Consider the following 24,266-nt stretch of genomic DNA (forward strand, 5'->3'; position numbering starts at 1 on the left):
AGCAAGGAAGACCCAACACAGCCAAAAGTAAATAGATAAACTTATTTATTTTTTAAAAAAAGGATCACTTAAAAAAAAAAAGACATTGACATCAAAGGAAATAAAATAAACCAAAAAAAAAAAGTTTTATCCTTGTCAAAGAAACAAGAATGAAAGAAATATTGAGGTATACCATTTCAGATAAATTAGCCAACAAGAAAAAGGTCATGGACTTCCCTGGTGGCGCAGTGCTTAAGAATCCGCCTGCCAATGCAGGGGACTCGGGTTCGATCCCTGGTCCAGGAAGATCTCACATGCCATGAAGCAACCAAGTCCGTGCACAACAACTACTGAGCCTGCGCTCTAGAGCCCACAAGCCACAGCTACCGAGCCCACGCGCCACAACTACTGAAGCCCGCGTGCCCTAGAGCCCACGCGCTGCAACTACTGAGCCCAAGTGCTGCAACTACTGAAGCCTGCGTGCCTAGAGCCCGTGCTCCACAACAAGAGAAGCCACTGCAATGAGAAGCCTGGGCACCGCAACGAAGAGCAGCCCCCGCTCGCTGCAACTAGAGAAAGCCCGCACGGCAACAAAGACCCAACACAGCCAAAAACTTTTTTAATTTTTTAAATAAAAAGAAAATGGTCACAGCACATAATGCTGGTGAGCTTATTGTGAAATGGTACAAATGGTAACAATAAATATTGGTCCAAGCTTTGAGGAAAACAATCTGACAATATGTATCAAGAGGCATAAAAATGCTCAAATCATTTTACCCGGTAGTCCTATTCCAGAGACGGGGGTGGGGGAGGGGGAAGCTGGGGCAAAGTGAGAGAAGCATAGACATATATACACTACCAAGTGTTAAATGGATGGCTTGTGGGAAGCAGCCGCATAGCACAGGAAGATCAGCTCAGTGCTTTGCAACGACCTAGAGGGGTGGGATAGGGAGAGTGGGAGGGAAGCTCAAGGGGGAGGGGATATGGGGATATATGTATGCATATGGCTGATTCACTTTATTGTACAACAGAAACTAACACAGCATTGTGAAGCAATTATACTCCAATAAAGATGTATAAAAAAAGAAAAGAAAATAGTTTTTAAAAGGGAATATACTTTAAGCATGTGCATTGAGCCAGCATACAAAGAGACTAACAAAGAGCATTCTAGGCAGAGGGAGTACTCATAGAAACATGAATAAGAATAAACAAAAATTAGCAATGCCCAAATGCCCAACAGTGGCGAGATTTTACAAGGAGGCGGTGATTTTATAGAGAGGCCATCATTTTATAGGAAAGTATCAATAGTCAAGAGCTTGTTCTTTGGCAGCAGACAGGTAATCAAAGATGAATAAGACAGGAACTCTGCCCCCAACGGTCTACCGTTTATTCCTTTATCAACTGTGTGAGTTTTGAGTCAGTTGCTTCACCACCCTATGCCTCAGTTTTCTCACCTGTAAAATCAACTATATAAACCATTTATGAGGGGAGATCTGAACACTAACTAGACGACAGGGGATACTATGGAACTGCTCATTTGTTAGTTTGGTGATGTTACTGTGTTCTTTTTTTAAGTCCTTATCTTTTAGTGACAACTACTAAAATATTTTTGAAAAAAGTTCAATAACATTTGTTCTGTAGTTTTTGTACTTTTCTCATGACACTGTTGTAGTTTGTGTACTACTCTCTCTCTCCCTCTCTCTCTCTCTCTCTCTCCCTCTCTCTCTCTCTCTCTCTCTCTCTCTCTCACACACACACACACACACACGTGTTTCTGCCCAGCAGGATTGTATTTCAAAGACACAGGCAATTATTCCTCACCTGCTGTCTTCTGCAGACCTCGGCACAATGCCTTGCATGTGGAGGGTACTCAAATATTTGTTGAATTTTTAAAAAAGAAAAGAAAAGAAACAAAAAGGAGCCATGCATATTCCAATGATGAGAAGAAAACCCTGAACCAAGGATTATGTTTAATATGAGTTTTTCTCCCTGAGGTCCAAAAACAAAGTGCCTGGGCATGAAGAGCAGGGTACAAAGCTGCCATCCTGGCTAGTGAGGGGCACCGTCCTTGGGGAAGAAAGTGCAGATACCCCTGGCCAGGCTGGGTCCCTCTGACACACTCCCAGCACAACTGTAGCTAACTGACTATGTGTGCTGTCACCTACACGGTGTCTGTCTCCACGGCCACACCGCGGGCAACACCGCGGGCCCCACCCTGGGTATGGTCACGTGGCAGGACTCCTAAGCGGTTGACAGCCTGAAGAAGAAACCTCAGCACCCACCAGAGGAGGAGCAGCACAGACCACCGAGAGGGTCAGTACCATCCTGGTGCCCAAGTCAGGAACACCAACTAGAGACTGGTCAGCCAGAGCTCCTGGAGCAGGTATGGGGCTGGGCTGGGACTACAGCCCTGCCTGCTCGTCTGAGGAGCTGATGAAGGGAATGGGGAGTGGGCCAGGGACCGCCTGCAACAGAAAGAAGGGAGCGAACCGGGACTGGGAGGGCGACTGGAAGGGAGAGTAACTGGGAAGCAGCTGCTGCCTGCTGTGTAGCCTGGGGCTTGGCTGGCCTAGGCCTGGTGCTTCCTCTGTGTGGTAGGATGTGGGAGACCACAGGAATGCAGGGAATGCTAGTGCATCACCGTAGAAAACTGAATTCCTGAGCACGTCGTCGTCGGGAAGGCTTACTCAGACAAGGCAGCTATGGAATGAATATCCATCAAGTCGTGGGTGAGGTAGGGGCGCCTGGAGGAGAGAGGGGCTCCCTCTGCCAGCCGTAGAGGAGGGGCAGGAAGAGCTACAAAGAGGAGCTAACATCTGATTGCCTCTGGAAAAACTAGTCAGCATGGAAACGAAAAGAAAAACAAAAGCACATTGAAAGCTCACGATGGTCTAGGTACTAGTTAGGCACTTAAGTTTCCTTCCCAAAGCAAGACCACACAAAGGCCTGGAGATGCGAAAATCTTACAAGTGCGTCTGATTTCCTTTCCCCTCTTAACAAGGCCCGCTAAAGCTGCCAGAGGCCCTGGGCTGGATTCTGCAGAGGCTAGAAGGAATGTTCTGTCTATTCCTATTCCCTTGTTAACATGGAAAACTCATTAAAGATGAATTTTTACTTCTAGGAATTTATCCCAGAGCAGTGATCAGAGATGGATGTCAAGATAGACCCACAAAGCTCAAAATCAGGAAACCAAATGGACAATCACTAGAGTTAGATTGGCTAAAATATTATGTAGTCATCAAGAGGCGTGTTGTCAAAGATTGGTTAATGGCATGCAAAGAGCTACACCCCATATTAAGTGGGAAAAAAATCAGGTTACAAATTGATATGATCCCAACTTTATGGGAAAAAAGTATAATACATTTTTTAAAAGATTGAAAAGAAATCTAATGTTCAAAGAGTCTCTGTGGTGGAATTATGGATGATAACGTTCTTTATTCCTATTGTCTGTTTTCCACAATGAATGTTTTAGTGTTTTTAAATTAGATAACAATACACACACACAAATGTTATTTAAATGCACCCACCCAATTGAAAACAGGCCCAGTGGGGTAGGCTCACCTTCTGCAGGATGGGGGTAGGGCAGGTGTTGTCAAACAGGACTGAGTTGAAGATTCCATACTCGCCCTCACTGAGTTGGTACAGGATGGTCTTGGGGGCGGAACCGTTTTCCTCTGCAGGGAGGGGAGGGGGCGGGGCAGCACAAGCAGCACATGAGGGGTTGGAACTGTGGCAGGCTCAGCAAGGGGACAAGCTACTGAAGCAAGAGGGCTGCCCCTTCCTCAGCTATGAGGTGGCCAGCCTCCTCCTGTGAGAGGAGGTTCACTACTGTGTTGGAAACACCTTGCAGCTGAGCAACCCTGCCCAGGACACACTCCCCGACTGCATCTGAGCCCCTCAATGCCCCAGCAAAGGCAGAAGAGCAGCCCACCCAAACTCAAGACCCCAAGAGGTTAAGCCACCTGCTCAGAGGCACACGATGGGGCAGCGCATGAGCTGGAATGAGAAGCCAGGTCTCCCGGCTGGACTAGAAAGTATAATCCCCCAGATGTGTAAAGGAGGCCAGAATTCCATCCCTACACACACACACACAGAAGACCTTCCACCTGGAGCCCACCACCCCTCTCCGAGGAAGAGCACACTGACCTCAGGCTCTCGTGCCTGGGGGTCCCAGAGCAGAGAAAAAAGCCCCAAGATCAGAGTCAGACCTCTCACTCAAGAGGCTGCTGGGACGACTGATCTATCTGGAAGGTCAGGGAAGAGCGCTGATGTTGGCAGTGTGGACAGAGGAGCCTTGAGTCAGCCCAGCCTGTACTTGAATCCTGGCACTGCCCCTTATCAGCTGTGTGACCTTGGGCTAGTGACTCAACCTCTCCATGCCTACATTCTGTTGTCTACAAAGTGGGCTTAGACAAATATAAGTTGTCATTAATTACTTTCAATATGTTGTGAGAAGCAGTAGGGTGAGTAAGAGCCTGTACTTTGGAGAGAAGACAAACAAGGGGTGAAATGCAGGCTTTACCACTTACTAGCAATTAAGCAATTCACTTGTATTCTCTCTGGTTCTCAATTTCTTCATTTGTACAATAGGGTTAATAAAGCATCTATTCTCCCTAAGGTTGCTTTGATCTCATTCTTCATAAAATATAAACATGCATAGGAAAAAAAAGATGCTAAAGAGTGTCTTGGGGTGAGAATACTTGATTGTAAACTTCCCTAAAGCAAGGACCCATTTTCCAGCTTCCCCCACCCCTTAAAAACAGACCCGGCTCAGCCAGCCACTGTCCCTGGCTTTAGGGAAGAATGGGGCTCCGCTGCCCACCTGGCACCTACCCTCCCTGCCAGGCTGTTCCAGAAGAACCTCCTTCTTGGCGATGATGCTGACTGCCAAGGTGAAGGCCGAGGTCACATAGTAGCGCCCCAGCTTGGCAAGGATGTCCACACCACAGCCCTCCGGGAAGTACAGGTCCAAGGCTGAGTTGACCACAGAAGAAATCTGAGAGGATGGGGGACAATTACATGTTTGAAATGTGGGGTTTATGCTGAAGACTTGCTGCAGCTCCAAGTCTATTTCTTGAAAGCTTCTTTGATTTCAGGTTACCCCAGCTGGTAACCACGGACAGCTGGACAAGAAGGTAGGCAGAGACAGAGTTGGGTCAAGACCCTCACACTTGTGTAAATCACCCTTCAATGACCCTACAATGGGAAAAGACACTCTTAATCTAAGACTTGGTACTCAGATTCCAGAAGCCCTGACGTGGATTTTTCTTTCCTAAATAACCAATATGCTAAGTAACACATTTTTTTAATAGAAACTACAGAGAAGGAAAAAGAAGGTCAAAGTCACCCCTAATTCTATTACCCAGATTAACCTAATCAGTGTTAACTTTTTGGAGTAGCTCCTTTAATTCCTTTTTATACAAACCTAAAAACCTGATTTTTTTATTATAAACACAATAGGGCTATAAGTATATATGTTTTTATAAACTGTTTCACTCAATAAGCTGAATGACCTCCCCATGTGTGTAAATGTTTTCACCATAAGAATATACCATAATTTAACCAATCCATGAGTGCTATAGGGACCAAGGAAGTCCACTGGACTTCTGTTATGAAGAATGCTGCAATGCTCATCTTTGAAGCTAATTCTTAGTGTCCATCACGTATTATTTTCTTAAATTCAGTTCCAAGATGTGAATATTCCAGGACCAGGCACTTACTAAGAAAAAGCGACGCCTAGTGGTTCAAGTTGGGATTGCAATGACACGTTTTTCCTGATTTCACCTTCCAGATGGGAAGGAGACAGACGGACTAGGAGTGGACAGAAGGTTGGCTTTTCCTTCCCCTGCCCACTTGACTTCTCATCAGTCCGCCGGAGGGTGAACAGGGCACACCCAGACCCTCAGAAAGCCTTATGACTTATGCAAATATGGCCTGGTTAAGCCTCAAATAGGTGCATGGACGGAGTCAGGCGGAGCTGGGTGCGCAGCCAGCTCTTCCATGGACTCAGGAAGTGAAGTTAACGTCTGCGAGCCTCAGTTTGCTCAGCTGTAACACAGGGTTAATAATAAAATAATCCAGGTAAAGCACTAAGCACAGCACGTAGCACATGGGACCCACTCACAGTGAGCTTCCTGGGATCATTATAACCCTCCCTGCCCCCATCCCCACCCCCACCCCCACCAAGCCCAGTGTGACACTTGCGATCCCAGGGTTACCTCTTCGAATCTCACTTTGGCCCCCTCCACTCCAGGGAAGCCGCCGCCAAGGTCCAGGATGTGCATCCTGTGGCCCAGCTCAGCACCCATTTCAAACACCAGCCGGGCGTCTGCGATGGACCGAGCGTAGGCCTGAGGGTCAGGACAGCCACTGCCAATGTGAAAACTGGGAAGGGAGGAAGAGCCTCGGCTTACACACAGGCGCCCAAGTACCACCACCTCAGTCCCAGCCAGGAGCAACCTTGGCCGAGCACACTGGATGCTGTGCCCATTTTCCAGATGTAGTGACTGTGGGCATAACAGGTTAAATGGGCTGCCAAGGGCCATGTGGCAAGTGAGGAGTGGACAGGAGACTGGATCCAAGGTCCCTTGGCACTTGGCGCCCCCCCCATCCCTCCATGCTGCCCCTGGGGCTGAGCCTTCTGGGGTGAGGGCTAGGGCCCCAGATTCAGCCAGATCTGATGTACATCTCACTCAGCAGTCTGACAAGCTGTGCTTCAGTTTCCCCATCTATAAAGTGGGGATAAGATCCCACAGTTATGGGATAGTGTCCATGAAGCATTTAGCAGAGTGCCTGGCCATCCTAAGTCCAAAACAAAGGAAAGCTATATTGTTAGGTCATAGTTCTTGCTTCTTCCATATCCCCTACCAGAAAAGAGGCACAGCCAAGGTGTGCCAGGATGACCTCTGGCCTCAGGCTGGGAAAACTCCTGCAAAGCCAGGTCCCTCCTGGAACCTCCTGGGACAGGACCTTCTGCAGACTGTGGGGTTGGGGCAGTGGGACACTCCAAAACTTCTTTCCAAAGGGAGGAAGCTCTCAAATGGCAGAATTCTAGGCCCAGGGACAGGCCCTCCTTGGAGACCCTGAGGGAGGTCTCACACAGAGTTGATTAAGTCCTGGGAAAACAGGCAGTGGGCAGTGGGCGTGGGTGGTGATGGCAGGGCTTCTGGGCACTCACCTCACACCCACCACCTCTACGTGGTTCCTCTTGGCATCTTCAAGCAGTTGTCTGCAGGATTTCAGCGACACTCCGAACTTGAGGCTCAGGCGGCTCCGGGAGTGGGAGTCATCGGTGGCAATGCACAGAACCATCCTGAGGAGACACGCGGCACCTCTGCAGGGGGCGCCACGCCTCACCCCCCACCCCGCCCCCGACCGAGCCTTCTCTAAGTCAAGAGGCGTGAACCCTCATGGCTCAGAGCTACCCAACCCCACAAGCCCCTGGACCCCTTCCTCTCCCTGCACAGCCAGTCAGCCTCTGAGTCCTGTCCAATCCATTCCCTCAATGTCCCTGGGCCCTTCCCTGGGGCCCCTGCCCTGGTCCCAACCTCACCAGTTCTCCTCTGGGCAGCCCCACTTCTCCGAATCAGCCTTAACACCAGCCAGGCTTTTCCAACTTCTCTTGTATCGGGGGGGACCATTTTTTAAACACAGTCTTATTGAGAACCCCGATATCCCCAATATGTAAAACAGACAAAATGGAAGCTGCTTTGGGTGAACCAGAGTGGCCCGCCACCTGGTTCCCCAGGGTGTCCAGTGACCAGGTGAGAGGCACAGCCTGAGCAAGATGTCCAGCCCTGACCCCTCCCAAAGCCCACGTGCATTGGGGTCCCTGCCCTGTGACAAGCATCATTCACTTCTCCTTCCCCCCTTGCACATGGTATGTTCCAGCCACATCAAATTTCTGCTTATCCCTCAAATGCCCCATGCTGCTTCTGGCCTCCATGCGTTTGCTCACGCAGTTCACTCTGACACCCTGTTTATGCCCTCCCCAGTTGCTGGTCACCCCTCAAGGCCCTCCTTAAATGCCACCTCCTCTGTGAAACCACCACCCCCTCTTACTTCCTCTGCCGTGACTTTGACCTCCGTAGTACCGTGGGCTTTGCTCTGCCTGGCCTCTAATCCATCATTTCTACCTCTGTCCTACTCAGGCTCTGCATCCTGGGTCCAGTCCAGGAGTGCCTGCCCCAACCTCCTGTGACTCTGGCCGGGTCCAAGGCAGGGTCCTCAGCCCCGGCCCCATTCCTCCCACTCCCTCTGCCCTCACACGCAGCCCAGCCTCCCCCATGAGTGCTTCTCAGCTTACTTGGCACTGGGGTGGCTTTTTGCCACCTTTGCCAGCTCCATCTCGTTGTCAAAGCTCAGCAGTCGGACGCCATGCTTGGCAGCATACTTGATGTGTGCGATTTGCTTACAGGGGTTGGCGTAGATGATCTTACTGGCGGGGACACCAATATGCTGGACCAACTCCATCTCTGCCTGTGGGATCCCAAAGGTGGTGGTGAGGAAGCACCAGAGCCTGCTGGGCCCACGGAGGCCAAGGAAGCACAGATGAGGGGCAAAGTCATAGCTGTGCCTGGGGAGGTCCATAAAAAGTGGGCCTCACTTTTAGACAACAGGTATACAAAAATCAGTACGCACGCTGGTTCACCACTGACAGGCAGGGCTGCCATGTACAGCTGTGTGGGTGGTTTACTGCACAATCCTAGGGAGGGAGGGGTCCCGTTCAGAGAATACATGGTAGATTTGTGTGTTTATTATGACTTCCTAACAGTAAAGCATCTTGCCCTAACAAAATCAGTATATTTATTTACAACAATTAAGTGTCTTAAGGAAGGGATACATTTTCTAATTCACACAAAGGCACTCTACAGATTCATGGTAGCCCTGAAAACAGGTTTCTGACACATTTTCCTGGCAGATTTAAATGTTTAGAAACTATCACTTGATGTATTAGAAAGTTCACCAGACCAATAGTGTTTTTGACACAGGACATCCAACATCCAGACACCTGCTCTGTGCATGGCATGGTGCTGGGTGGCTCCAGCAAGGCCCTCTGCCCACAGGGCCTCCTCTTCCTCACCTTTCCAGAACGGTGCTCCACCTGACTGCTGCATTAATGATCCAGACGATGATGATGATGATGGCGAAAGCAACCGTGCTCACAGAGCACCTACCACAAGCAGGCACTGAATGAGAGGCTTTACATCAGGTGTTGGCAAACTTTTTCCATGAAGGGCCAGAGAGTAAATATTTTAGGCTTTGTGGGCCGTATAGTTTCTGTACAACTACTCAAATGTCTTTGTAGCACCAAAGCAGCCACAGGTAATGCATAAGTGAATGAGCATGGCTGTGGTCCAATAAAACTCTACAAGTCCCACCATCCATTGTTTGCCAACCCTTGCTTTACTTATTTATGTGTGTATGTATGTATTTTTATTTATTTGGCCTCGCCGCGCACCTTGCTGGATCTTAGCTCCCCGACCAGGGATCAAACCTGTGCCCCCTGCAGTGGAAGCACAGGGTCCTAGCCACTGGACCGCCAGGGAAGTCTCCAACCCTTGCTTTAGACTCACTCTTTTATTTACTCCTTACAATACGCCACCAGATGGTATTAGCTCCATTCTATAGAGAAGGAAACACGCTCAGAGAGGCTATGGAGCAAGTAGGAGGCAGAACCAACTTTCAAATTCAAGCCTGACCCTCCATGATTAAGAAGGTGGCAGTTTGGAAGCACGGTAGGAGACACAGGGCCATCTTCAGCCATCCCAAGTTTGTAACAAGACTGTAATTTTAATGTAGCAACTTTTCAGCACGAGGTATTTATGTGCATTATCGCATGCAATGCCTATAACTATCCTATGAAATATTTATCGGCCACATTTTACAGAGGACAAATTGAGTTCAAAGAAACCCACTTGCCTTGGTGACACAGCCAGTGAGTAGCAGAGGGAGACACAAAGGTCCACCTCCAGAGCTGGAACTGCTGTCATCACAGCTTGCTTCCAAAGACCCCACGTCTGAGCAGTTATGAAAATGTGGTTTCGCTCCCTGCTTCACCCAAGAGGTGAGAGGAAGCAGCAATGGTAACACTTTGGGGACCTGTGGTTTAGCTTTGATTAAAATTATTTAAATAATAACCATTGTCATTCATTAAAGGATTACTGTATGCCAGCCATTGCATTAAATATTTTATAGACATTCTCATTTCATCGCCATATTAATCTTATGAGGCAGGAAACAGAGGCTCAGAGGGGCCTTAAGTGACTTGTCCAAAGTCACACGGCTTACAAGTGGCACTGCTATAATTCTAACCCAGGACCGTCCGACTTTAGCACACCAGCTCTTAACCACAGCACTTCAGTGGAGAAGACACCTTGATGTTGAATTGGCAAGTGTATCTCGAGCATCTACTGAGTTGCCAGGCTTTGAGACAGGTGCTAATGAAAACAAGTGGTGAGTAAAGCAGACAGGGTCTCTGACCCTGTGGAGGTTTCAGGCAGATGGGAAAGAAGGGGAGGAATGAATGAACACTGAATAATAATAGGATTACAAATGGATAAGAGCCATGGAGAAAAAGTACGGGATACTAGAGAATGTGGGATGGGGAAACCTGGATGTGAGGGGGTGACAGACAGTTTTCTGAAGGTCAGAAATTTAAGCTGAGGAGGAGGTGTGGAGAAAACGGAACCCTCCTACACTGCTGGTGGGAATGTAAATTGGTGCAGCCACTATGGAAAACAGTATGGAGGTTCCTTAACAAACTGGAAATAGAGTCACCATATGATCTAGCAATCTCACTCCTGGGCATATATCTGGAAAGGACAAAAGCTCTAATTTGAAAAGATACATGTACCCCAATGTTCATAGCAGCACCATTACAATAGCCAAGACATGGAAGCAACCTAAGTGTCTATCAACAGATGAATGGATAAAGAAGATGTGGTGTATATATATATACACAAACACAAACACACAATGGAATATTACTCAGCCATAAAAAAATGAAATTCTTTCATTTGCAGCAACGTGGATGGACCTAGAGATTATCATACTAAGTGAAATAAGTCAGAGAAAGACAAATACCATATGATATCACTTATATGTATAATCTAAAATATGATACAAATGAGTTTATTTACAAAACAGAAACAGACTCACAGAAATAGAAAACAAACTTATGGCTTCCAAAGGGGAAGGAAGGGAGGGAGGAATAAACTGGGAGGATGGGATTGACAGATGCATACTTCTGCATATAAAACAGGTAAACAACAAGGATTTACTGTATAGCACAGGGAACTATATTCAGTATCTTATAATAAACTATAATAGAAAAGAATTGAAAAAAGAATATAATATATACATATATAACTGAACCACTTTGCTGTACACCTGAAACTAACACAGTACTGTAAATCAACTATACTTCAACTTAAAAAAAAAAAAAAGAAATTTAAGCTGAGCCCCATAGGAGGCCTGGGCCAGGCTGAAAGGGAAGGAAAGAATGTTTCTGGTAGGAGAAGTGGCCTGTGCAGAGGTTCTGAGGCAAGAATGTACTCAGCCTGAGGGAGGAACAGAGAACGCTGGGGTGGCCTGGGCAGGGTGCCCACGGTGGGGGACGATGAGCTTGGAGGGATGCAGGCAGAGCCAACAGGGAGACCAAGAAGGCTGATGTGATTTATATCTGACCCTGCCAGTGATGGGAAACAGTTTGAGGGGTCTCAAGAGGGAAAAGGACATGATCAGATGGGCATTTTGAATGCAAGGTCTAAATGCATGTCACTCTGGCTACCGTGTGAAAATGGACCAAGGAAGGGCCTAGGAGAATTCTGGGAGACAGTCACAACCTCCCTGGGAAACAGGACAGGCTGCAGAGAAAGGGGGGTGGTGACATCTGTAGGCATGGCTGGCAAGCTTGGTGAGGGACTGCACCTGGGGATGTGGGGTTAGATGTCTGGGGGGGGACTCCTCGCCCAGCAGACCCAGGGGCCCCTCTCGAGGGGAAGATCACGAGTGCATTTGAACACACTGGGTTCCAGGCATCCTGTGGCAACAAGTCAGCACCTGGATACACAGGGTCTGGGCTGGAGATCAAAACAGGGGAGGTGGTGGCATATTAGGGGTATTTGAAGCCATGGGAGGAGATGAAATCCCCTACGAAGACAGAGAGTTTATAAGAGAAGGGAGCCTGAGCCAGAATCCAGAGGAACTCTCCCAGCTAGAGAGCAGGAAGAGCCGGTACAGGACCGAGGGGAGGAGAGGGCGTCCCCAGAAGAGAGAACAACGCAGAGGTTCTTATGCCATTCCTGTCAAAGCAAACCCTGTCTTGCAATTCACATCTGTGCAGAAGGAGACCTCTCCACTGTCAGAGGCACCCCAGGAGGGTGGAGCAGGCTCCCAGCAGCGTCCACTTTCACTGGATATGTTTCTAAAGTCTTTAAAACCAAGAGCACGTGTTGTTGCGTACAAGCATACCTCATTTTATTTCGCCTCACTCTCTTGTGCTTTGCAGATATTGCGATGTTTACAAATTGAAGGTTTGTGGCAACCCTGCATCAAGCAAGTCTATTGGCACCATTTTTCCAGCAGTGTTTGCTCACTTCATGTCTCTGTGTCACATTTTGGTAATTCTTGTGATATTTCAGATGTTTTCAGTGTTACTGTATTTGTTTTGGTGATCTGTGATGAGTGATCTTTGATGTTACTATTGTCGTTGTTTTGGGGTGCCACGAACCACGCCCATATGCCCATACCGTGAACTTAATGGATAAATGTCTGTTCTGACTGCTCCACCCCTCAGCCATTCCCCATCTCCCTCCCGCTCTTTGGGCCTCCCTATTCCCTGACATACAACAACCCAACCATATCGAAATTAGGCCAGTTAATAACCCTACAATGACCTCTAGGTATTCAAGTGAAAGAAGAGTCTTCTCTTAAGAAACTGCCACCCCACACTTCAGCAACCACCGCCCTGAGCAGTCGGCAGCCATCAACATGGAGGCAAGACCCTCCACCAGCAAAATGATTACGACTCGCTGATGGCTCAGATGATGGTCAGCTTTTTTTAGCAAGAAAATATTTTTTACTTAAGGTATGTACATTTTACTTCAAGTATTTTTTTAGACATAATGCTATTGCACACTTAATAGACTACAGTATAGTGTAAGCATAACTTTTATATGTGCCGGGAAACCAAAAAAATTGTGTGACTCACTTTATTGTGATCTTCACTTTACTGTAGTGGTCTGGAACCCAACCCACAATATCCTAGGCTAGGCCTGTGTTTTTAAAAAGAATGTGTTTCAGGGCTTCCCTGGTGGTGCAGTGGTTGAGAGTCCGCCTGCCGATGCACGGGACATGGGTTCGTGCCCCGGTCCGGGAAGATCCCACATGCCACGGAGCAGCTGGGCCCGTGAGACACAGCCACTGAGCCTGCACGTCCAGAGCCTGTGCTCTGCAACGGGAGAGGCCACAACAGTGAGAGGCCCGCGTACCGAAAAAAAAAAAAAAAAAAAAAGAATGTGTTTCAACGGATGCAACTAGAGATTATCATACCAAGTGAAGTAAGTCAGAAAGAGAACGACAAATGCCATATGATAATCACTTACATGTGGAATCTAAAATATGACACAAATGAACCTATCTATGAAACAGAAATAGAATCAGGGACATAGAGAATAGACTGGTGGTTGCCAAGGGGGAGGGGGGTGGGAGAGGGATGGATTGGGAGTTTGGGATTAGCAGATGGAAACTGGTATATATAGAATGGATAAACAAGATCCTGCTGTATAGCACAGGAACTCTATTCAGTATCTTGTGATAAAACATAATGGAAAAGAATATGAAAAAGAATATATATTATGTATAACTGAGTCACTTTGCTGTTCAACAGTAATTAACACAAAATTGTAATTCAACTATACTTCAATAAAAAATAAATTTAAAAACTAAATTTAGGGCTTCCCTGGTGGCGCAGTGGTTAAGAATCCGCCTGCCAATGCAGGGGACACGGGTTCAAGCCCTGGTCTGGGAAGATCCCACATGCTGCAGAGCAACTAAGCCCGTGCACCACAACTACTGAGCCTGAGTGCCTAGAGCCCGTGCTCCACAACAAGAGAAGCCACCACAATGAGAAGCCCGCACACCGCAACGAAGAGTAGCCCCCGCTCTCTGCAACTGGAGAAAGCCCGTACACAGCAACAAAGATCCAACACAGCCAAAAATAAAATAAATAAAAATTTTTTAAAAATTTAAAAAATACTAAAAAAAAAAGAATGTTTCAAATGGGGAGTCACTACTCAATGGGTATAAAGTGTCAGTTCTGCAAGAGGAATCAGTTCTAGAGATGTGCTGTACAACATGTTGCCTATACTTAACAATTCCTTATTAAACACTTAAAAATTTGTGAGGGTAGATCTCACTTTAAGTGTTCCCACCACACACACACACACACACACACACACACACACACACACACACACATACTTTTTCATGGTGAGATCAAAAGCTAGGAGGACCAAGGAGTGTCCCCTACAAGGTCTAAAAGCATCAACATGGACACATCTCCAAAATCTGCTGAGCTTAAAGCTACTGTAAGGGACTTCCCTGGTGGCGCAGTGGTTAAGAATCCACCTGCCAATACAAGGGACACGGGTTCGAGCCCTGGTCTGGGAAGATCCCACATGCCGTGGAGCAACTAAGCCCATGCAGTGCATCACAACTACTGAGCGTGCGCTCTACAGCCCACGCAACACAACTACTGAAGCCTGTGCTCCTAGAGCTCGTGCTCCGCAACAAGAGAAGCCACCCCAAGGAGAAGCCCGCGCACCGCAACAAAGAGTAGCCCCACTCGCCACAACTAGAGAAAGCCCACGCGCAGCAATGAATACCAAACGCAGCCAATAAATAAATAAATAAATAAATAAATTTATTTTAAAAAATAAAAATAAAGCTATGTGGCACAACACCTACCACATGAACATCTTATATTTTGTTACAAAATCACAAGATATTTTGTAGGTTTCCTATGGATCATATTTGTAAGTATTTTTCAAATACCATGTGGCCACCAAACTCAGAATGTTGATTATCTCTGGAGACATAAAGCTGACATTCTACTTTTTTTTTTGCAGATGAATCAACATATTATTCGAATAATTCAAAATGAATGTCTAGAATAAAGTGCTCACTGGATCCTGGAGATTGCTGGGGACGTTGGCAAGAGGAGATTCCTTGGAATGATGAGTGGAGGTCGGGAAGCAGTGGCTTAAGGACTGGGTGCTAAGGGAAAGAGACAAGTGACTGCAGACAGGCAAGTGTAGACAACTCAGTTTGGCCACGAAGAGGGAGCGAGGGATTGGGCTGGGGGACGATGTGGTGTCCAGAGAAGGCATTTTAAGATGGGAGGATGCTGAGGGAGACAGCCAGAGAGGGCAAGGGATGGGGTAAGAGAGATGACATAAGGTCGTTGGGAAGGTGGGTGGGTGGACCAGAGCCCCGTGTAAGGCGTGGCTGGTGCTCTTGACCCTGGAGCCTGTCTGATGCATATCTGTACACCGAGCCCCAGCTCATGCCTGACCCTAGGTCAGTGGCCGCCAAAGCATGGTGCTGTACAGCGTGGCCACCAGCTCCAACCAACCAGAAGAGGGCAGCCTTGGCCTTCCAAGAAAAGCTGTGCCACCTCTCAGGAAATGCACCCAAGGGCCACATGATCCCACCTACCGGGTGGGGTCTCAGCTCTGCCATCCCCTCCCCAGGGATCTTGGCAAAGACAGCAGTGATAAAGTCAGAGACCCCTTGCCATACTCAAGCGGCCCCTTCCCAGGGCATCCCTCAAACCTCTGTGCCTCCTTGCCTCATACACTAACTGCTTCCTCATGGGGATGTCGTCAAAATCACGGTGATAATAATTACCTCACAGGGTTGTTTCAAGAGTCAAATGAGATCATGTACAGAATACGCTTGGCGAAGCACATGACACAACAGGAGCCCTCAGCAAACGTCCGCCCCCCCGACTTCAAGCCCTACACCCCACAACTCTGCCCTTTGGAGGCCAGTCCTGAGGCTTGAGGGCCAGCACAGGGCCCCACCTCTGGGTTTCCGGAAGCAGAGGACTCTAGTCAGTGAGGTTGGGTCCTGTTCTTCACCCCTAGACCAAGGGTTATGGAAAAGGGTCCCCTTCCTCCTCGGTCAGAGCAGAGACCCGGCATGCTGCAGGGGGCAATCTTGGCTCTGCTACCAGCAAGCTGTGTGAAGCTGACCCCCAGTTCCTCAACTGCAAAATGGCAATCTCTTCTCCTAGGCACTCCATGGGGCTTTATGTGGGGCATGCATGAAACCAGGTGTGCAAAACAAGAGCTGATGCAAAGGGGCTTCACGGGTGACATCAGGGAGACTCACCTACCAATAAGGACACTAACATGCGTCTCTGATAAAGGTGAACCTGCTCGTTCCAACCGTCCACCATGGTGTGCACCTCTCTCCCACCTGGAATCCCTCCAGCCTCCTACCCAGATGAGCTCTCCTCCTGTCTCCTCCAGATCCCTTTCTAGAATCCTCCGCACAACACCCAGCTATATTGCTGACCAGGGTTTAAAAGGGATTCCCCCTCAAAACAATCATTACTAAACATTTTTAAATAACTGTAATAACAATATCACAAACCAATGCCCACAGGCTTGCTCCCACCTCAGGACCTTTGCACTTGCTGGTCCCTCTTCCTGGAATGCTCTTCCCCTGGTTATCCACCTGGCTTGGATCTTTTGCTTCCTTCAGATCTGTGTTCAAATTTCAGTGACGCTTTCCCTGGCCAAACCATCTAAAAGTACAATCCTCTTTCCGACATCCATGTCTCTTCCCTACTTCCCTTTCCCTCTTTAATTTTCTCCACAGCATTTACCATCTAAAATACCATAGACTTTCACTGTTTCACTTGTTTGTTCTTTAGAAAGCAAGCTCCACGAAGGGACTTTTTTTGTTTTGTTCACTTGCTAAATCCCCACCTAGAAAAGTACTTGACCCCCCAGTAGGTGCTCAATAAATGTTGCTGAATGAATAACTATGTCCAAAGCTGTACTCTGAGGAACCTTTATAGCTAAAAGACTTATCAAGTAAGAACAGAATGGAAATAGATAAGCCGTGCATTCAACTCAAGGACAACAGAGTCTGTTTTACTCAACACTGTATTGCCAGCCCTACCTAGAACAGTGTCTAGCACACTGTCTAGTGTCTGCAAGAGTTCAATGAATAGAGAATGACAGTAATAAACAAATCTAAAGAGAGCAGGAGGGAATTAAGACAACAGCATTAATCAAATCAGAAAGGTAGCAGAACTGGGAACAACAAAATTCTATAAGGATTAGTTAAGAAAATGTACAGTCACACGTTATTAATATTATAAAAGAAAAAAATAAAACCAATGATAAAATGGTGTTTTTGTTTTGTTTTAATTAAAAGAATATCACATATAGCTCTATGCCAAGAAGTTTGAAAATCTCCATTAAAAAGGTGACCCACCTACCCAGGGTCACACGTGGTTCCAATGTGGAACTTCAAGGCTGGCAAATTCCACCCTCATCCCTTACACCCCTTGCATGTGGTGGCCCTTCCCAGAGGGCAGGGGCCAATTACAGGTCACTCCTGCTTCCCCAGGTCCACCCACAGCAGCTGCAGCCGGGCCATGTGGGTGTTCAGTAGGTCAGTGTGCAGGTGGGGGGCAGGGGCTCACCTTGTTGGCACAGCTGAAGCCCAGTCCTAGCTCGGCCAGGACCTTCAGCACACCCGGGCTGTTGTTGCACTTGACAGCGTAAAAGGGTCGGACTCGCGGCAGGCACTTCAGAAAGCAGAAGTGCTTTCGCACTACAGCTCCCAGGTCGGCCACAAAGAAGGCAGCGACCTCTTCCTGCACAACAAGAAGGGTGAATATGAGACCCCACCCAGCTTCCTCCTAGTGCGTGCCATTCACGGTCCTCCCAAGTACCCTGCTCTAATATTCTCTGGGGATCCCCAAGCCTACAGGACATTCGAGGCTCTGTGATCCAGCTCCAGTCCCTTCCCTCACTTCAGCTCAAACTCCAGCTCTATCCTAGATCATTTTCCACCTCCCAGCCTTTATTCCCACCATGTCCTCCATACAGAATATCCTTCCCCCACATGTATCTGGCAAGTTCCTAATCCACCTTCAAGTTCCAGCTGAAATGCCACCTTCCCCCAAACCAATAAGGCAACTCCGCCTTTAATGCTCCCACTGCGTTTTGCACATGCTTCCAAAGTATCAGAACTCTGTGTATATAGACAACTGTTTTCTCCAGAAAAAAAGATAAATTCCTTGAAGACCCACAGCCTACAGCCACTGCCTTTCGCATTTAGGTGTTCAAAGAAGACTTGAAGTAGTCCCACTGCTACTGCAACCCATGCCTGAGGACAGCTGTTTACTGAGGGTTGAACACATATGAGGCCATTGGTGAGACCACATTAATTAAACCTTTTCTGGGACTCAGTTTCCCTTTTATGCAACACTTTTTTACTGATGCCCCCCCTGGTGTCTGACCAAGCATACCTATGCAAGTATGCTAAGTATGCTTGGGCCTGCAAAAGAACCCCTTAAGCAATTACAAGCCCATTCAATCAATGCTAAGCAGGAGTTTCTACAAAATGCAGAGGCGGCCATGGAGAAGGAAAGTATAAAACCTGCCTGGGGCAATCAGGAAAAGGTGACACGGATGAGTAATAAGTAATGAGCAGAAATAGGTAAGAGGCAAGAGAGGCTGGGAGAAGGGAAGAGGGAACAGCCTGGGCAAAGGAGTGATAATGGAGCCCATGGAATCCTCGGGAAATACGAGCAGAGTAGCTCAGCTCTGATGGAGCATAATACACACCGTGGGAAAAGCCAGGAAGGGGGCTGTGAAGGCAGAGGGGCCTGGACCCTGTAGGGAGTGGGAAACTGCCCAAGAATTCTGATTTTGAGCAGGGCTGTGATAGAGTTGGAAGGGGTGGGATGAGGCAGGGAAAAGGTTAGGGAGTTTTAGAGAGATGAGGCCTAAACTACACGGTGAGGTCCCAGAAGAACGTACTGAAGGGTAATTCAAGGAGGCTGCATTCACAGAGTTTGGGGGTGCCCAGGTGTGGGAGGGGCAGTGAGGACTCCCAGGTTTCTGACCTAGAGGCCTGCGTAGATGATGGTAGTGTTGTTCATGAAGGCAGGGAACACAGGAGGGGCAGGTATGGGGGCAAGGACCAGGAATTTGGAGAAAAAATGAGACGTCTCTCACAAACAGAAAGGAATGAATACCAAATAAGTGAAAGAATCAGATGTGGGCCCTAGGAGGCAGCTGAGCCTGCTGGGAGAACAGAAGACCCATCCCCACTCCCAGGCCCTCACCGTGGTGGCCTGTGAGGCCCCCAGAGTGAGCTGCTCCAGCAGGTCTCGGGTGCTGAAGCCCTCCTCCACCATCACGAAGTCCGCTTCACTCAGGCAGCCAGCCATGCCGAGGAGGAGCCGATGGGCTGGATGGAGCTGCCGCTGCCTCCGGCGCCTTAGAAAGTATGCAACACACTGCTGGAGGAGAGTGAGGGGGCCACTGGGGGGCTGGCGTCAGCTGCACCCCTCACCTCCCCAGCCCAGGGCGCCCACTCCTGTCACACCCTGCCCCCAGCACAAGCCTGGGGAGCTTAGGTTCACTGGGAGGAGTGAAGGAGAAGGACGATCAGGAATCCTGGACTGGGACAAGGCATTATCTGCCTAGATGTCACTGCCTCTCCGAGCCTCAGTTTCCCCATCTGTAAAATGGATGCATTGTTTTGGAGATCCTTTCCAGTTCTGAAATTAGGGTTTGGGTTTAAAGGGAAAGAATGAGAGAGAAAGAGCAGGAAAGCCGAGTGGGGAAGTTTCCAGGTGACCGCCCCCATCCTGACCACGCCCACCTAAAGTGGCTGCAGGTGGTCCCACCAAGGAGTCTCAGCCTGAGAGCTGAGGTTCGAGTCCGCTCTCTGCTGCGTGACCCTGGGTACGCCCCGTCCCCTCTCGGAGCCTCAGTTTAACCGTTTGTAAAGAGGGGCCGGGCTGGTCCTGACGTGCTAGGACGGTAAGCGTGCGTGGGGGCTCCACGTGGTGGGTGATGGCCGAGGGCTCCCGGGCAAGAACTGAAGGCTGAGGTTCTGTCCGGGTGAGCCCTCCTGAGTGCAGGGCCGAGGTCCCGCCCCCCCCCAAACCCCCTTACCAAGCCCCGTGCTCCTTCGCGGGGCCAGAGTCAGGCACGCTGCTAGGGGGGGTCGCCGGTGACCTCGAAACTTGTGCAGCACCCCGCGGAGGAGTGGCAGCCGCGGAGCTGAGGCCCCTGCTGAGAGGAGACAAGAGGGGCCAGGGAGCAGGTCAGCACTGGAGCCAAGAACGCCCGCTCCCGAGGCTCCCCAAGCCTCTCCCCCGCACTCGCCTTAAAACGCATTTACACGGCTTCGACCCATAGGTCCCCCCAGCGAGTGAAACGGCACCTCCGCGCCTCCGCTCGCTAGCTTCCTCCGGCTTGGGCGCCGCGGCCTGCCGCCCTCCCGCCCAGCAGCCACCGACGCCACGCCCCGCCTTTCGCCCGGCGCTCACTTATATAGGCCCCCCAGACCCCGCCCCTGGCGCTCAGGCCCCTCCTCCGCTCGGCCCCCCCTCCGTAGCCCTGGCAACTGGGTGCCACCATCCCATTGGTCGATTCCGACATAAAGCATTCAACCCTGCTAGCCGGCTCCGCAAACGTGATCCTCAGTCCTACAGAGACCCCTCTGCCGCTACCCTACGCTGGGAAATCTCAACTGCAGGCCTGCTAGCTCAGAACCCCAAGCGTCTACGCGGTGGGACGCTTAGCTCCTGGATATTAGATCTTGGAGAGTGGGCAGGAAGCCAGGAGGTTTTTTATTTGCTCTGGGAAGCCTTTTCTGTGACTACCTCAGCTCGACGGTGCCTCTCCTCTCTGATCTGGTGAATTGCCCACTCATCCCGGGAAGCCCAGGTCAAATGTCATCTCCTTGTTTTACTTTTCTAATAAAATCATTTTTATTTAATTGCCTCTTCCAGCATCCTCCAACTCAAAACCCAGATGAAATGTCTTCAAAGATCCTTCTTGTGGCTTTCCCAGCTCAGGGCAATCCCTCCCTTCATCCCATCTTCTGGATCTGGCAAACTCTTACCTCTCAAATAAAATGTCTCCCTCTCCAAGAAGCGTTCTCTGACTTCCTCAACTCAAAGCGTTTCTTCTCTTTTATACCTATTGAACTCCTGCTCCTGCACATTCATCAAAGTCCAGTATGTCATCTCCCCTGTTGAGCTTCCCATGACTTCCCTAGCCAGAGGAACAATGGAACTCACAGCACTTACATTTGTGTGGACTCCTCACTCTTTTGGCTTTTGTTACCCGTAGCTTGAGATTCCTGTTGTTGCTTTACACGTCTTGTTTGGTTACACTTCCCAGCTAGTCTGTGAGCTCCCAAGGGCAGCAACTGAGTGCCTGGCTCCTCAGAACACCCAGGGCCTGGCATAAACAAGAGTGCTGGGACTTCTCTGGTGGCGCAGTGGTTAAGAATCCACCTGCCAATGCAGGGGACATGGGTTCGAGCCCTGGTCCCGGAAGATCCCATACCGCTGAGCAAGTATGCCCGCATGCCACAACTACTCAGTCCGCATGCCACAACTACTGAAGGCCACGTGCCTAGAGCCCATGCTCTGCAACAAGAGAAGCCACCCAATGAGAAGCCTGTGTACCACAACGAAGAGTAGCCCCTGCTCGCCGCAACTAGAGAAACACCTCACGCAGCAACGAAGACCCAACGCAGCCAAAAATAAATAAATAAATTTTTTTTTTTTTAAAAAGAGTGCTGAGGAAGATTCAATATCTATGCTACTCAAAAGCTAATACAAAAGTTCATCTGAAACAGTAATTGTACAAGAACAGCCAAGACATTCTTGAAAAAGAAGAGGACGTCTTCTACAATACATCAAGATATTTTATAAAGCTATGGTCTTTAAAGCATCATGGTGCTGGTGCAGGAAAAGACAGTGCTAGAACAGAACAGAGTTTAGAACAGTCTTGTGCATATTGGAGAATTTGGTCACAATGAAGGCAGCATTTCAAATCAGTGGGACCAAAGAGCTTTTGGCCTTACATATGTGCTCATATCCCCTGTCAGGCTGTAGGCTTCTTGAAAGCCAGAGGCACTTCTTGTTCTGCATCAGTATCTCCCTAGGGCACCCTGCACAACCTAATCAAAGCATCTTCAGCACACAGATGGTATAGAGCAGTGACCATGGAGTCTGCAAGAGCCATTTTCTGCTCCCCACCCAGCCTGGCCACATAACTGCTGGAAGTCCTTTGTTGGATCATCCTGCGGAGACCAGGGTCACATCTGCCTGGCCTGATTTCCACCTGTGAACTGAGAGGGCTCAGACTGAATGATTTCTCTGGGCTCTTCTGCCTTGAACACTCTTGCTTTCTATGCTAGGAACAGACTTTCAGTAGGCAGTCACCTTCACAGGAGGCATCATTTGAGATCCATTCTTTGAGAGATCTGTAGTCATTTGCACCATAGTGTGAATTAATGACTGAAGTCCTCCTAAGAATAAGCATCTGCTGAATGGGAGGGGGTAGATAAGGATGGCCATGGCAGAAACCTCAAAGGGAGCCCTCAAGAAAAGATGATAGTAAGAGGATGGGAGAGGCACCCAAACAAACTGGCTATACTTTTCTTTAAGTCATTCTTTGAGCTGCCTTTATTTGGATGCCATGGTCTAAGTCTGCCTCACTAGCTCTTTTCATTACCTGGTACATAGTAGGCACATTCAGTATGCTAACTGAATGAATCGCTAAAGGTAAAAAGAAACAAACCATAATCCAATCTGTCCATTTGTAATTTGTCAAGGGTTGGTAGTCAGAGCAGAAAAATCTGTCTCCTGGACTGGATACAAATAAGCTGTTGATTTATCTTTTTCCCTACTGGGTATGTGATGTCACTGAAACTCCATGACAACCCTATGTCATAGGGCTATAATTATCCCCATTTTACAGATAAGGAATCTGAGATTCAGAGAAGTTCAGTACCTTATCCAGAGTCACACAGCAAGTAAGGGTGGAGCTCAGATTTAAACCCATCTGGCCTGACCCTTAACCTTCATGCTTAACTGCCAACCAGTAGCTGAGCATTCAGGCCCCAGCTCAAAAAAAGTCATCCTGTTGGCATCCAGCCCAAAGTCTGGTGGCCCCTCTCCTGCTGGTCTCTCATGCCACTGTTATCGATGGATGCCATGCAGAGCCCTCAAAAACATGTTGCTGAAGCAGGACAAAGAGTCTTTGATCTTTGACCAGGATCATATCTGTCAATTTCAACCTATTCTTTTTTTTTTTTTTGCGTTACGCGGGCCTCTCACTGTTGTGGCCTCTCCCGTTGCGGAGCACAGGCTCCGGACGCACAGACTCAGTGGCCATGGCTCACGGGCCCAGCCGCTCCGCGGCATGTGGGATCTTCCCGGACCGGGGCACGAACCGTGTCCCCTGCATAAGCAGGCAGACTCTCAACCACTGTGCCACCAGGGAAGCCCCAATCTATTCTTAAATTAATCATAAGTCTAGTCACAAACACTGCAATAACAAAAATGCCTTACGTGTGCATAGAACTGGAGAGTTTGTAAAATACTTTCCTGTTCATCATTTATTTGGGCTTCACAGTACTTTGTAAGATTGGATATCTGTTAAATTTAGGTTTGGCTGAGGAAAACAGAAAAGTCAAAAGTAATAGAGCCATAAACAAACAGGTTTACTCTGCTATGTATGTAGTATAACACTGGAGGGAGGCTGTCCAAATCTGGTATGGCAGCTCCACAAGGTCATCAGGAACCAAGGTGCCTCCTCTCTTTCAACTCTGCCATCCTCACTGACTGGCTTCTAGCCTCATGGTCCAAAATGGCTGCAAGAGCTCCAGCCACATTCTTAGGGCTAATATTTAACCAGTACACACAAGTGTGACCAGAAAAATTGTTCACGGCCAGTGTCCTTTCTGATTGATCAGTGCCCATCTTCATACTGATTCCTAAATATTTTAAACACCAACCCTGCACGTTCCAGGGAGGAGAAAGCAGTCACCCCCAGATTCCACACGTGTTAATTTCCCAGGGTTGCCATAACAAAGTACCAAACACTGGGTGGCTTAAAATAATATATTGTCTCACAGTGCTGGAGGCTAGAATTCCAAAATCAAGGTGTTGGCGGTGCCATGCTCTCTCTGATAATTCTAGGGGAGAATCCTTCCTTGCCCCT

At 48.5% G+C, this 24,266-nt stretch overlaps 1 protein-coding gene across 4 annotated transcripts in view; it reads right to left on the reverse strand.

Annotated features, from left to right (window-relative positions):
• AZIN2 (antizyme inhibitor 2) overlaps nucleotides 1–19,492 on the reverse strand; it is a gene marked incomplete at its 5' end in the record, with an annotated part of 33,241 nt that extends 13,749 nt beyond the window's left edge. The window contains 7 exons of one of the 4 annotated variants that reach the window (XM_082661276.1): nucleotides 3,541–3,653; nucleotides 4,813–4,975; nucleotides 6,198–6,363; nucleotides 7,157–7,291; nucleotides 8,285–8,457; nucleotides 17,705–17,878; nucleotides 19,358–19,492. In XM_082661276.1, the coding sequence (XP_082517402.1) occupies nucleotides 3,541–3,653; nucleotides 4,813–4,975; nucleotides 6,198–6,363; nucleotides 7,157–7,291; nucleotides 8,285–8,457; nucleotides 17,705–17,878; nucleotides 19,358–19,462 (1,029 nt within the window). Of the gene's footprint in view, nucleotides 1–3,540; nucleotides 3,707–4,808; nucleotides 4,976–6,197; nucleotides 6,364–7,156; nucleotides 7,292–8,284; nucleotides 8,458–17,704; nucleotides 17,879–19,357 lie in introns of all 4 variants that reach the window. The other 3 variants (XM_082661277.1, XM_082661278.1, XM_082661279.1) reach the window with 3 other exon arrangements.
• Between the last annotated feature and the right edge of the window lie 4,774 nt (nucleotides 19,493–24,266).

This window comes from Grampus griseus, assembly GCF_964374135.1.
Source record: "Grampus griseus genome assembly, chromosome: 1".
Taxonomy (NCBI): Eukaryota; Metazoa; Chordata; class Mammalia; order Artiodactyla; family Delphinidae; genus Grampus; species Grampus griseus.